The 15,586-nt window shown below is 37.3% G+C and overlaps 2 protein-coding genes across 2 annotated transcripts; both read left to right on the top strand.

Moving 5' to 3' along the window:
- The first annotated feature begins 1,774 nt into the window (after positions 1 to 1,774).
- LOC121489914 (olfactory receptor 13) lies at positions 1,775 to 2,707 on the top strand. The gene has a single exon (XM_041753362.1). It carries the CDS (start codon positions 1,775 to 1,777, stop codon positions 2,705 to 2,707), a length of 933 nt encoding a protein of 310 aa, XP_041609296.1.
- Positions 2,708 to 14,349: 11,642 nt separating this feature from the next.
- LOC121488770 (olfactory receptor 2A1/2A42-like) lies at positions 14,350 to 15,291 on the top strand. Its single transcript, XM_041751078.1, has one exon. It carries the CDS (start codon positions 14,350 to 14,352, stop codon positions 15,289 to 15,291), a length of 942 nt encoding a protein of 313 aa, XP_041607012.1.
- Positions 15,292 to 15,586: the final 295 nt, after the last annotated feature.

Consider the following 15,586-nt stretch of genomic DNA (forward strand, 5'->3'; position numbering starts at 1 on the left):
CTTCTAGCACCATCAGTAAATTCATCCACCCTAGATATGTTTGCCTTTTCTGCGTGAAGATTTATTGGGGTCTTTATACAACAATCATCTCTAGACACACAGGTTTCCTATTTGCTTTTGTGAGTCCTGGTCAAATATATTTTGACATCATGTTCGTTTCCTGTTAGGTTTTACTACCACAATTTAATATTATGTAAGGTACATTGTTATTAATACATAAAGTTTGTTCATTGATAGGTTAATAGAATATTCTGAGTAAAGTATGTTATTAACCTATCAATATATTAATACAACCAATGTATTAATGGCTATTTTTGACTGGTAGCTATTTTTAAGGTAAAGAGCTAAGTATGTGCAGGGGACTCTCTGGTAAATACTTAATATTAAACAGAAAAACAGCACTCCTTTATTAAAAAAACTAGATTCAAAGTGTCATTCATAGAGGGAAGTCAAATATATAAATAAATATGTAAGGAAGACTATCCAGAGTTATTGAATAAGTGTGCAAATGCTTATCTATTTATTATGTGCAATAGTATGAGGACAGAGTGCCAGCAATGACTATGAGCTTGGAGTTCCTATCATGATAGTTCCCCCCGCAGAGCAATGATAGGTATATTATAGGAAATCAGCAAATATTCTAAATTATTTTTAACATCCTGTGCATGACTCTTATTATTGGAGTGGTAATAAGATGGTTTCAGTGCAAATGGGATCATTTTTAAGCAGGCTTATTATTTTGTAGCCATTTAAATTAAGGATTTATTGCTCATCCTTGCTGTCTCCAAGATGATCTTACATGAAGGATGGGAATAAATTTTAAGTGAAAAGGGCAATATCATGTTTGTACTTACATTTTAATTGTGGAATCATAAAAGTAAGAAAGATGATTTAGTTCAATCTCAAGGATTTCAGAGACTCCTTCTGCATTATCCTTCACGGTAGCTACTGTCACCTGCAGAGGTGGGTATTTCTGGAGTATTTATCAATATTGAGTCAAAATAAAAGTTACTGATTCTGGGGGTTTTTTTTGTTTGTTTAAATAAATGATAGTATAAATCTATTCAGTCGTTCATGTAAATGCTCATCTAAATATTGTGGAAACCTAATAAGAAATGTGATATTTTAGGCTGAAGATAAGTCTTTATACTTGATCAAGAGGCGATTTCATGAGATATTAATTGTGGAGGTGACAGTAGATGCAAGATTGGAAAATGTGTTTAAACAAGCAGATGAGAGGTTAATGGCTAATGGTGAATGAATATGGTCAATGGTATATCTAACCGTAGCATATTCTATCCTTAATGATTCCTTCCAACTCAAGATTACACTTGCTGTATTTTAAGGACTTGGGCACTTGGGTGTATCAGTTAGGAGTCATTATATTTGTAAAAAAAAAAAAAAAAAACAGTAATTCTGACTAATATAAGCAGAGAAAGGCAGAATTTATTTGAAGAACATAGAGTAGCCACTGAATGAAACAAAAACCATGTATTTGATTAACATGTGACAAAATTTTAATTTTGAACATTTAGCCTCTCCCAAAAACATTAACAACGACAAAGGAAATATGTATGTGTGTGTATATCTATTTTTAAATTTACTTCAGGGCTATTGAAGTCTTTATACATTCATTAAAATACACAAAAATTTAGTGAAAGTATTTCTGAAAACTTTCCTATAAAAAGGTTTCAAATAAGTTAGCATGAATTTATTTTTAAAGATTTTTTTTTTAAATCACAAACATTAACTCAGTTTATTCTGTCCTAGGAATATGGGAGACAATATGACATCTATCACAGAGTTCACCCTACTGGGATTTCCTCTTGGCCCAAGGATTCAGATGGTTCTCTTTGGGCTCTTCACCCTGTTCTACGCCTTCACCCTGCTGGGGAATGGGCTCATCCTGGGGCTCATCTCACTGGACCCCAGACTGCACACCCCCATGTACTTCTTCCTCTCCCACCTGGCCATCGTCGACATAGCCTATGCCTGCAACACGGTGCCCCAGATGCTGGTGAACCTCCTGAGGCCAGACAAGCCCATCTCCTTTGCTGGCTGCCTGACACAGACCTTTCTCTTTCTGACCTTTGCTGTCACAGAATGTCTTCTCCTGGTGGTGATGTCCTATGACCGGTATGTGGCCATTTGCCACCCCCTCCGCTATTCTGTGATCATGAGCTGGAGAGTCTGCATCACCCTGGTGCTGACTTCTTGGACCATTGGAGTCCTTCTGTCTTTGGTTCATCTCATGTTACTTCTCCCCTTACCCTTCTGTAGATTCCAGAAAATCAATCACTTTTTCTGTGAAATCATGGCTGTTCTCAAACTTGTCTGTGCAGATACCCACATCAATGAGATTATGGTGTTGGCTGGAGCAATTTCTGTGCTAGTGGGACCCTTCTCCTCAATTGTAATCTCCTATATGTGCATTTTCTGTGCCATCCTTAGAATCCAGTCTGGGGAAGGTCAAAGAAAAGCCTTCTCCACCTGCTCATCCCACCTCTGTGTGGTTGGACTCTTTTATGGCACAGCCATCATAATGTATGTTGGGCCCAGATATGGGAACCCCAAGGAGCAGAAGAAATACCTGCTCCTGTTTCACAGCCTTTTCAACCCCATGCTCAACCCCCTTATCTATAGTCTTAGGAACTTAGAAGTGAAAAATGCCTTGAAGAGAGTGCTGGGAATACAGAGAGCTTTATGAAAAGATTTATGGCATCAGGATTGATAGTGACCTAGGAAGATATTATCTCAAGAGGTTCCAACCCCAACTTAGCATGAGAATTATTTGAGCCAACATAAAAATAAGATGAAAACAGAGAGGGAGGCAAACCATAAGAGACTCTTAACCCTAGGAAACAAACAGATGGTTGCTGGAGAGGAGGTGGGGGAGGGTGAACTGGGTGATGGGCAGTAAGGAGGGCGATTGATGTAATGAGCACTGGGTGTTATATGCAACTGATGGATCACTAAATTCTACCCCTGAAACTAATAATACACTATATGTTAACTAAATTGAATTTAAATAAAAAAATTTTTAAAAATAGAACCATCTTCTGCACCACCACTTAGACCACTAATTCAGTAGATGTGGGATGTATCCTAGAGATCTGTATCTTCAAATATTACCAATAGCAAATTGTGATGTAGCTGGTCCATGAACCATGATTTGGAAGCTGCAGATCTAGAACAATACCCTTTATAATCTCTTCATCAAGCTGTGGTCTAGCCTCATGCCTCTCAAAATGTTTTTCTCAAAACACTAGCTCCTCAAGAGGGCTTTAAAAATAAACTCTATGGTCAAGTAAGTTTGAACATTATTGCATATTAGATGCCTTACTTTAGAGCTCACAATTCATATTAGCATAGTGAAAATTGTAAAAATATCTGTAGTAAAGATTTTTATTCCAATTTTTAACTAATGTTTTCCAAATTGATTTGATCACATGAGAATTTTTTCATAACACTCAGTTTCTTGGAACAGGAAATCTTGATCTTGATGGACTCATTGTAAATGCTTCCTATAACCACCTTCTAGAGAAAAACTATTATTTTTTTCTTTCCTGCAAGGGGAGCCTCTAAAGAGGATGTAGGTCTAAATACATATCCTGATTCAGCCTGTGAGAATGTGTGTTCTCTTTGGGTAAAGAAAGTGAGGGTCACTGTCTCTCCAGGATCACATTTTTTCCAGGTCATCTGGAGATAATGAATCCAACCCTCCGCTTCATCTTGGGTCAGCATTCCTAGATATATTTCATGGATGACTTTATTCAATTTCACAATCTTCTAAATCTGAGATTTTTAGAAAAGTATACATTTCCCTATTTACTCACTACACTCAATTTTTTTTTTCTCTCCTTGGTTTTAAAGATAAAACCAAGTTTCTCACAGAAATCTGGGAGGCTTTGCAAAAGCCACCACCTACATAGTATATAAGCTTTAAAAAGATTTCTCCATTGTTGTGTTTAGAAAATAGAGGTATGGGAGAAGTTCTATAAGAGAATGTTTACAGGGAAGGTACACAGTGAATGATGCATAAAAAAGAAATGAATAAAGGATAGAATGCCCGAGGGGCTGGTTGATCCTTTTAAGGTTAAAAAGGAAACAATAGAGAAAGTGTGTGATTTATCATATATTGGTTATTTCTAAAATGAGCAGATCCCAAATGATAGCTTCATACCCAAGAAGTTCCTGGTACTTTATATGGAATGCCATGTGCACTACTGTAATCTCAAAAGAAAAAGGGTTATGTGAGTTTTTTGTGCAGTTGCAAAGTTGAAAGCAAAAAACTCAAAACACTCTACATTCCTTGGTGGCTAAATACACAGATGAAATTTTGATAATTTTATTACTTTTACAATGTATAATTTTTTAAAAGATTTCGTTAGGGAGGGAGGGAGAGAAGAGCGGAAGGGAAGGGCAGAGAGAGAGAAAAGCAGGCTCCCCACTGAGCAGGGAGCCTGACTTGGGTTTTGATCCCAGGACCCCAGGGATCATGACCTGAGCCAGAGGTAGATGCTTAACCAACTAAGCCATGCAGACGCCCTCCATTGTACAATTTTATCACTCAGTTCTTTTTCTACTGCTAGAGGAAAATGACACTTTTTACAGGGCCTACAGTAAATTAATACCTTTTACAAATTGTAATTTTAAATTTTATTTGGGGTTATAGTTAAGGCTCAAGTACTTGAAAAGCCATTAAACTTGAAGATAAGGCTTTTAAGCAGTTATAGGAGCGTTTTGATTATAAACACTGAAGTAAATTGAAGAAATAAGTTCTATCCAGGTTTAGCGGAGTTAAATACTGCTAAACAATTAGGACTATGGGGGATTAAGAGAAACTACTTAATTGCATCAAAGTGTTTTTATGTTACTGAACAAATATTTCAATGAGGAGATCAATGTTCTTGTTTATGAGGTTAATGTTTAGTCCTTACTAGATTTAGTCCTTAATAACCATACTAACTCCTCTTGGTTAACCATTTCTATGATCTAGAAGTCTGATGACCAGACTAGAGAGCCATAATTTTAGCATCAGTGTTTATCTTGTGTGGGGTTTCTTCATAGGGAGTTTATGGGCACAAAGGAACACATGGACAGTCCTCAGTGATTCAGTGGATTCCAGAAAAAGTCAAATCAACTTCTCTTGAAAAAAAACCTTAGCGGCTTAAGTCCTGGTCATCAGTTTGGTAGGTCCATAAACTAGTTTTCTATTAATTAACCCGGAATTGGTCAAAGTGGTCGAAACTTAATAACCCTCACAAAACTCACAAGATAATAATGGTTAACCTAGATGCCAATATCAACTTTTATAATGAAGGATTTTTTTCCCCAGGGAAAGGAGTGCCTGTACTCATTATTCAAGATAGCCCAATTTTCTTTTCCAAAATCTGAAAAATGAATTTAAAAAAAAAAAAGGCTCAAAGAAACTAGAATTAGAGCAAATGGAATCGAATAATATTGAAGGTATTTCTTCCAAACTGCAGAAAAATTTCCTCCAGTGGGTCACAATTCTTATAATGAACCTAGATGTCTACAACTGAAGTTTCTATACTTTGGATGTGAATAATAAACATAATAAGGATAAACTCTAATAAATTCTCTTTATTTTCCCAGTTTTCAAGATTCCAAATAAAACACTGATAATAACATTTGTTATTTTCTATCAATTATCTGTTATGATTTCCTTCATCCTTGACTCAGATACTTCATCAATGAAAAGCCAACATTTTGCAAACCAATTATTGAAGCAATTTATTTTGGGAAGTATTTAAATGATCAGTGTATTGATTTATATTCTACTACCAAATGGAAATTATGTACAAATTCTGGTGGATCTTGCTATAACCACAAGTTATAAATGCAGGCTGAAATCAGTGTTTATAGAAAATGCCCAATGCTGGCAGATAATATAAATATTTGAGAGTATATTTATTGCATTTAAGGGTTAACTATGTTATATGTTATTTTCCTTTCTATACATTTATCTTTTATATATGTTTACATTTTACTCTGAAATTTTTTTGAATTTTTTTTTTAAGTAAGCTCTATATCCAACATTGGTCTTGAACTCATGACCCGAAATTGAGGCTCACATGCTCTATAGACTGAGCCAGCCAGGTCCCCCTACTCTGATCACTTTTAGAAGCTGTCCACAGGTTAAAGCAATGCTACCTTGATATGCAATGGAAAACATGAAATTTTGAGATGATGCATTTCCCAAAGTTAAGATTTGTCTGGTACCGAAAACATTTATATTTCATTTTCTTATTGTCTTCAGAGTTTCTACTTTTTATGACTGATTGTCATATATTGATAAACTAGAGAACTATATCTTATTGTTTTCAAGATTTCAGTTTGCTACTATTTCTTTTGTAATAAGTTCCTAAATTTCCACACTTTCTGCAAGTCACCTGAAAAACACACACACAAAAGGTCCCAATATTTATGGACTGCCTAGTGTGCACTGGGCTTTTCATACAAGATCAGGAGGCATTTTTGGTGTCTTTGATGTGTGTTTCTTCTCATAGTGGGTATGTAGAGTAGGAGCACACCTGGACACATTTTCCAAACTAGATAATTTTCCCCAAGTTTTCATTATAACCCCATCAAGACAGGAATCACACTGTAATGAACTAGTTTGTAGTTTGCAATTAGTTTGTAATCACATGATTGATAAGAGATTTCCCAAATACCATTTTGGCCTCTTTACATCCAGTGTAAGAAAACAGTGGAATACAAATAAATATGACAACATTATAGGTAGGAAATGTTTTCCCAATCCCAGAAGAGGCAGGAAGCTTTGCAGGGAAGCTACCTTAGAGAGGGTTCTCTCCCCTCCCCTGAGGGATGGATGGGACCTAGAATCTCCTCACTTCAGAATAGTTGGAAAACTTGGAAGACTTCCAAGGTTGACCTACTTGGGTGGCTGGTGCCCTAGAAAACCCCTCCTCAGGCATGTTGTAATAAGCCCCACTGGGACACCTTGGCTCTCCTTGGACTCCCCATTCTGCTTCCTGCCTCCAGCACCTTGCCTCCACACCTTGAGCTGTTGCTTGGCATCAGCTGATTTTCAGGGTCCTTTCTTCCCACCTCTGCTGCTACACAGGGGGCCCAGACTACAGTGGGGGAGAAGCTGAAGGACAGAGGGGAATGCCAGGAGCTTCTTCACCATGACACTGGTTCTGCTTCCTTAGAGGTTCCCCTGAAGTGTCTGCAGGTTTGGGAATTAGGGCAGTGCTGGGATTCATGAGATCCAAATCATGCTGAGTATTCAGGGACTGTAATGACTGATGTTGCCTCAGAGGCGTGCTCTGGGGCTGGCTGTGTTTTCTCATCACGGGTCCTGCTTGGGGATGAGGGCAGAAAGAGAGAAGTGCTTTGTGGTTCCTTCCCAGCGGAGGTGGGTGTGCAGTGCATGTCACAGCCCACCTGTCCAGTGAGCCCTTGGGTGCTGCCAACTTGGCTGAGGCCATCAGAGGATAAAAGCTCTTTTCTGGGGATTTGGCCCCATTTTCCATCAGGCACAAAAGTGAGGGTTGTGCAGCTCCCACAGAAGCTCCCAGAGAGCAGGATCCTGCCCAACTTCCAGGTACTTTTCCCTTCTCAGGTCCCTGAGTCCAAATGTGGAAGCAAACCTGGTTACCTTATTTTACTTTATTGTTAATTCCTGTTAGGGGGTAGCATCTACCCTTTTGTGGACTATCACAGTGTCCACTAATCTTTATTTAAGTGTTGGAAAGAGAAATGAATATTCTTTGTTAATGTTAAACATATATACTCACTATTCACATTCTGTATGAATAGTTTCATTAGATATACATTTTATAGATAAATAATATAAAAGTGTTTAGGCTTTGGTCGATTTGTTTCATTGGTGGAGCAATTTCCATGTGATAGACATTTACCTGAAAAAGATGACACTAATGAAAAAAATAAGAAATTTCTGTGCCATGGATTTACACAGAATATAAGGAGGGGTTCCTGGGTGGCTCAGTCAGTTAAGTTCCTGACTCTTGATTTCAGCTCAGGTCATGAGATTGAGCCCTGTGTTGGGCTCTGAGGTAGGCATGGAGCAGGCTTAAGATTCAGTCTCTCTCTTTCTCCCTCTTCCCCACTCATGCTTTCTTTTTCTTTCTCTATCTGTCCAAAATGGTTGGATGGATGGATGGATGGATGGATGGATGGATGGATGGGTAGAGGATGGATGGTTGGATGGATAAATAGAATATATGGAATAATCTTCCTAGCCAAAGAAAATTACAGTAGGGTATATTACAAAATGATGTTAAATCAGGAAAATTAGCATGTTAGGTTATTATATAAATTGTGCATTTACTTACTGTTAACATAGGAACAGTTCATACTAAATCTATGAGATACTTGTTGTAATGGAATAGGAAACCAAATCGATCCTAGATCTATGTCATATGCTTATCTTCTATTAAGCTTAGCATTGAGGACAACTAGAATGTATTCAATTAATATGTGTGAATGTTAGATTTTTCATAGCTTGGAAGAGTAGTTTTTGTAGTGGGCGTGGGAAAAGTATAGAAAGGGGATCAAGGTGTTAGGTGCTGGTGTGTGAGGTAGGGACAGGATGGCATACTCAAAAATACTTTAAATTTTCTTTTTTATAGGATTTTTATGCTTAATATGTGCTGTTTTATTTATCCCTGCTCTTTCTCCTGAAGCACATTTTTACAAGAAAATCTTCACAAGCTCAGTACCATTGACCTGCTTCACTATGTGCTTCTACAGTGACTGGTACATAGGAAGCACTCAATAGCATGATCAACTATTAACCTTTAAAAGATTCTCAAATAGGCTATAATTACACAGAACTGACACTCAGCTCTTTATGGTCCACAATAGTTCTTACATCCAGAAAAGCCACATCCTACCAACCCTTATCCCATAAGACAAGTTGGAAAAGTCTTGGCTCATAACAATGTAAACAATAAGATGAATTAGTTTTCAATTTTTCCTTGCTACTTGGAGGTAAGCAGCCCTACAGTTCAGCTGAGCTATGGATTCACAATAGGTGATTATTTTAGGAATTGTGCTTCACCCAAGTCCACTACTTTTTAAATTTTTTATTTAAATTCAATTAATTAACATATAGTATATTATTAGGTTCAAAGGTAGAGGTCAGTGATTTATCTCTTGCATATAACATCCAGTGCTCATTCCATCACCCAGTTACCCCATCCTGTCACCCCCCCCTTCCTGCCCCTCTAGCAATCCTCAGTTTTCTATAGTTAAGAATCTCTTATGGTTTGTCTCCCTCTGTGATTTTGTCTTATTTTATTTTTCTCTCCCTTCCCCTGTGATCCTGTTTTGTTTCTTAAATTCCACATATGAGTGAAATCATGATAATTGTCTTTCTCTGATTGATTTATTTCACTTAGCATAAAACTCTCCATCCATGTCATTGCAAATGATAAGATTTCATTTTTCTGATAGCGGAGTAATATTCTATTGTGTGTGTATATATATATATATACTGATGCCACCCGCCCGACATCTTCTTTGTCCAGTCATCTGTTGATGGGACATCTGTGCTCTTTTCATAGTTTAGCCATTATGGGCATTGAGGCTATAATCCGCTACTTTAGAAGAGAACTTGCAGCTCTTCACCCTTCAAGATTTATTTTTTAAAACATTGGTGTCACCAAGTTCTGATGTTTATATAAAAAATTGTTTTCTTCTTAGGTGTTTTAGAACTTGAGTTTTGCCTGATTATTTATTAACCAGACAACAATTTGCCACTTTTAAAATCCTGAAATTATGCATTTTTATATATATATAAATGTACATCACTGTGCCCAAAGGTGACATTTGGACCTGGAACACATTACAGTGTTGAGCCACATCCCCTTAACTCTCATCAGCCCAGAAGAGATTTAATGTGTTTGCATTTGATTTGATTGCTTTTACCTGATACATGTCATTAAGTACCAAATAAAATAAGGAAAAATAGATAAAAGTGTATTGAAAATGTAACTGTTTAAAACATTTAGCAAATCCCTCAGTTAGTCTTATCAAATTTTTTAAAGTGTGTTTTAATATCTCCAGGGGTGCAATTCTTCTGAATGGCTACACTTGACTTCCTTTGGGAAGAATGGGCTGAACTTGGCATGATCATAGTAGAATATATTTTAAAAGAAATCAAATCCAATATAAAGAAATCAATGTTTAGATGTTTATTCATTTGTTTATATTCATTTATTTGTTCCTTTGACCAATGTCTATTAATTTCCAGGATATAAAAATTAACAAGCCTATTCCACTGCTTTGCAAAGAAATCAAGAGCAGCCCGAGTGGCTCAGTGGTTTAGTGCCGTCTTCAGCTCAGGGCGTGCTCCTGGAGACCCAGGATCAAGTCCCACGTCGGGCTCCTTGCATGGAGCCTGCTTCTCCCTCTGCCTGAGTCTCTGCCTCTCTCTCTCTCTGTGTCTCTCATGAATAAACAAATGAAATCCTAAAAAAGAAATCAAATTTGAAACAGAGCTACTATACTGAAAGAATATTAATGTACCCTGGCCTCCTTTTTATTTGTCTTTAAATTTGTCAAAAACCCATGGTTTGTACTCTGTTTCTTTTTCATTTATGTTTTCATGTTGAGAGAATAAAGGAAAATAGGGGGAAAAATTGCTATCTTATAAGTGGGTAGCTCCGAATGTATATCACAGGCAAATATTTTTCTATGCCTTATGTGTTTAAAAAAATAAATTTAGGTTTGTTAAGCACAGAAAATGTTAGTATTAACCTAAAATCAAATAAGCCCTGGTCATATATGATGAATTTAAATATGCTATTTAAATTACTCCTATATCCAGATGGTTTGATAATTTATCAATAATGCTTATAAGAAAAAAGATATCTGTTGCTATTAGGAAGGGTTCTGTTTCTTTTTCTGGGTCTTGCTTCAAGGAGGTTACCTGGGTCCAGGTTCTGGTCCTCCCTTTTAGGTCCAGCTTTGGAAATTCTGTTCAGTAACTGCATCATGCTATGCAAAGTACAGTGGGACACTGTGTAAGCCAGAGTATCTAAATGTTCCTTTATTTAAAACTCAAAATGTGACTATATAATAAGCAAAGAACTTTACTGATCAACACATTCCTTCTTTGTGGAAATATCTACTCAAAAAGGTAGTTTATTGCCTAATGGCTTAATTGGTGAGCATGAAACCAAAGTAAGAGAGGCTAATCAGAGGTCTTTCTGACTAGGGGTGCTGGTCACCCAAGCCATTCATCTAGGCTGTAGATGTAAAATCATCAGGTAATTAGGATCATTGTGACAACTGGTCAGACTTCCTGTGTCCAAAATTCATTAAAGAATCACAGACAAATGCTGCCTCTCTGACCTTGTATCTATGCTTCATATTGATCATCTTTTCTCCCCCCACAGCCTGTCTCCAGACAGGTAGCCCACACCACACACCTGACTACGCTTGGTCCACCCTCACATTCTCCTGGTCTGCCTCCCTGAGATTGTATCACCCTGACTATAATTTTGGAGTCTCCCAAAACTTTCCAGTCACCTTTTCCTGATAATTCGCTTGTTTATCAAGTCTATGATAAAATTCATAGACCAACTATTTCATCACTAGCTTGTGGATGTGTCCATTTCTCAATAGGCAAGCTGAATTACCAATGTGTCAATAATTTGTTTCCATTCACTACTTATAAAGTATATTTTGATTCATGGTCCTGCTGTCAGCTGCTATTTTTTGGCTTAAATGGAATTTCCTGTGTTTGAGATTCCAGTTAAAATGCATGTTACAAATACAAAGGATTAAATTAACAGTAAGCTGAGTACATTTCCTCTTTCTAGTCATTCTATGCTATGGCCTTTTAAAAAATTTCCAGTGTTATTGGGATTAAATTGACATAGAACACTATATAAATTTAGAGTTGACAAGCATTAGGATTTGACTCACAAATATTGTAAAATGATCACCACAGTAAGTCTAGTTAACATTTTTCATGTCATAGAGATACAAAAAAAAAAAAAAAAGAAAGCAAGAGATTTGACATTTTGTAATGAGAACTCTTAGAGTTTATTTACTCTTAACAACTTTCAAATATACCGTACATCATCATCAACAATAGTCATCATGTTGTACCTGACATCCCCAGTACTTATAACTGGAAATTACACCTTTTGGACACCTTCATCCAATTCTCTTTCCACCCACTCTACTCCTCTGGTAATCACAGATCAGATTATTTTCCTCTATGAGTTATTTTTATTTGGTTTAAATCCCACATGTAAAAGACATCAAGTGTTTGCTTTGTCTGACTTATTTCACTTAGGATAATGCTCTCATGTTGTTGCAAATGACAAGATTATTTACTTTTTATGACTGAATAATTTCAATTGCATATGTATACTAAAACTTCATTTATCCATCAGTGGGTACTTAGATTGATTCCATGTCTTGGCTATAATAGGTAATGATGCAATGAATCTGGGGGTCCAAAGAGCTCTTCCACATAGTGCTCTCTTTTAGAGATGTTCCCAGAAGTAGAGTTGCTAGATCATATGGTAATATTATTTTTAACTTTTTTTTTTCCAAGATTTTATCTATTTATTCATGATAGAGAGAGGCAGAGACACAGGCAGATGCAGAAGCAGGCTCCATGCCGGGAGCCCAACATGGGACTCGATCCCGGGACTCCAGGATCACACCCTGGGCCAAAGGTAGGCGCCGACCCACTGAGCCACCCAGGGATCCCCTTATTTTTAATTTTTAAAGGCATCTTCATAGTATTTTGTTTAGTGGATGCACCAATTTACATTCCTACTAACAGTGCACAGGGCTCCCTTTCCTCCAGCCTTTGGTAACTCCTGTTGCTAGATCCTGACAGGAGTGAGGAGCTACCTTGCTGTGGGTTTGATTTGCATTTCCCTTATGCTTAGTGATACTGAGTACCTTTTCATGTATTTGTAGGCTATCTGTATCTTTGAAAAAAAAAGTCTGTTCAGGTCCTTTACTCATTTTGATTTGATTATTTGGGAGGTTTTTGGGTTTTGTTGTTGTTTTTGTTATTGAGTTGTATTAGTTCTTCATAGGTCTTGGATATTAACTCCTCACCAAATATATGGTTTGCAAATTTTTTTTTCTGCTTTCATAGATTTTCTTTGCATTTTTTGGATCACTTCTCGCTGTGCAGAAGCTTTTTAGTTTTATATAATCCCACTTATTTATTTTTTATTTTGTTGCATGGGCATTACATGTTATATTTTAAAAATCATTGCCAAAACCCACGCCAAGAAGCTTTTTTCCTATGTTTTCCTCTAGGAATTTTATGCATTTTGGTCTTATATTAGGTCTTCCATCCATTTTGAGTTATTTTGTGAGCAGTGTGAGGTAGGGGTATAGTTTCATTTTTTTAAATGTGAATATCCAATTATTCCAGGACCATTTATTGAAGAGAGTACCTTTTCTGCACCAAGTATTCTTGGCTCCCTTGTCAAATATTAGTGAATCGTGTTTGTATGAGTTGATTTCTGGGCTGTTGATTCTTTTTCATTGTTCTATATGTCTGATAGTTCTGATTATTTTACCTTTACTATATGGCTTAAAATCAAGAAGGGTGATGACTCCTGCTTTCTTCTTTCTCAGGATTACTTTGACTATTCAAGGTCTTTTGTGGTTCCTTAAAATTTTAGAATTTATTTTCTACTTCTGTAAAAATGTCATTAGAATTTTGACAGGGATTACATTGAATCTATAGATGGCTTTGAGAAGTATGGACATTTTATTTTTTATTTTTTGGACATTTTGACAATATTAATTGTTCCAATCAATGAACATGGGATTTACATACTGATAGTAACTCAGTCAAGATTTCAGCTGAAGTAAGTAAAGTTGTTTTCTTTCCCAGGACCATTCTCATTCAAAGGTCCTCTATTACTGATTATTAATACTCTGCAGTAATTCTCTTACAGATTTGTACATATGTAGCTCTGAGACAATCCATATTTCATGATTATTTTCTTTGTAATATGGTTTGATATTTTTTAATTCCATCACAATGCCAATGGCTCACCATAGGTAATCACTATTTCCCTTTTTCTTTCCGTATTTCCCTTTTATAAAACTATATATGTTAAGAATTTAGCAAAAGACAATTTAAATTTGTTTAAATAGGTAACTCTTTTTCTTTCTTTCTCTTTTCTTCCTTCCTTCCTTTCCTTCTTATTTATAACTCGGTGAATTCTTAAAGTTGTTTTCTAATAGTCTTGTGTACACCAAAAATTTATGGAATGATAAATAAAAGAGTTGTTTAAAAATAATTCTGTTACATAGCTATCTGGTTCTCTCTTTAATAGTAAAATGGAGAAAAATCAAACAATGGTTAGAGAATTCATCCTATTGGGATTTTGTCTTGGCCCAAGAATTCAGATGATTCTCTTTGGGCTCTTCACCCTGTTCTACACCCTCACCCTGCTGGGAAATGGGCTCATCCTGGGGCTCATCTCACTGGACCCCAGACTGCACACCCCCATGTACTTCTTCCTCTCCCACCTGGCCATCGTCGACATAGCCTATGCCTGCAACACGGTGCCCCAGATGCTGGTGAACCTCCTGAGGCCAGACAAGCCCATCTCCTTTGCTGGCTGCCTGACGCAGACCTTTCTCTTTTTGACTTTTGCTCTGATAGAATGTCTTCTCCTGGTGGTGATGTCCTATGACCGGTATGTGGCCATTTGCCACCCCCTCCGCTATTCTGTGATCATGAGCTGGAGAGTCTGTATCACCCTGATGGTGGCTTCCTGGTCATGTGGCTCCCTGCTGGCCCTGGTCCATGTGAGCCTCATCCTGAGGCTGCCCTTCTGTGGGCCTCATGAAATCAACCACTTCTTCTGTGAAATCCTGTCTGTCCTCAAGCTGGCCTGTGCTGACACTAGGCTCAACCAAGTGGTCATCTTTGTTGCCTGCATGTTTATCTTAGTGGTGCCCCTCTGCTTGGTGCTGGTGTCCTACTCGCGAATCCTGTTGGCCATCCTGAGGATCCAGTCTGGGGAGGGCCGCAGAAAGGCCTTCTCTACCTGCTCCTCCCACCTCTGTGTGGTGGGGCTCTTCTTTGGCAGCGCCATTGTCATGTACATGACCCCCAAATCCCGCCACCCTGAAGAGCAGCAGAAGATCCTTTTCTTGTTTTACAGCCTTTTCAACCCTATGCTGAACCCACTGATCTACAGCCTAAGAAATACAGAAGTCAAGAGTGCCCTGAGAAGAGCAATGTGCAAGAAAAGTCATTCCCAATTGGAGTGACATTGGAATCACCAGGCTGAGTGTTAGATTAGTGCCCAAATCCAGGAAATTTCACTGCTCTCTTCTTAGATCTGCCTAAAGGACACAAGAGCAAGCCTTCTCTCTTCTTTTGAATGAAAAGGTTTAGATATGTTAACTTTCATTGATTATCTAGCAGGTGTGATTTTATCAGATATGATTTTTTTCTTTGCTCATTGAATTTAATATCTGAAATTAAAAATTGTTTTAATCCATTTTCTGGGTCCCATCAATTCAATACACCCTATCTATCTCTCTAACTCTAAGTATTTAAAAC

Source organism: Vulpes lagopus, chromosome 4 (assembly GCF_018345385.1).
Source record: "Vulpes lagopus strain Blue_001 chromosome 4, ASM1834538v1, whole genome shotgun sequence".
Classification (NCBI taxonomy): Eukaryota; Metazoa; Chordata; class Mammalia; order Carnivora; family Canidae; genus Vulpes; species Vulpes lagopus.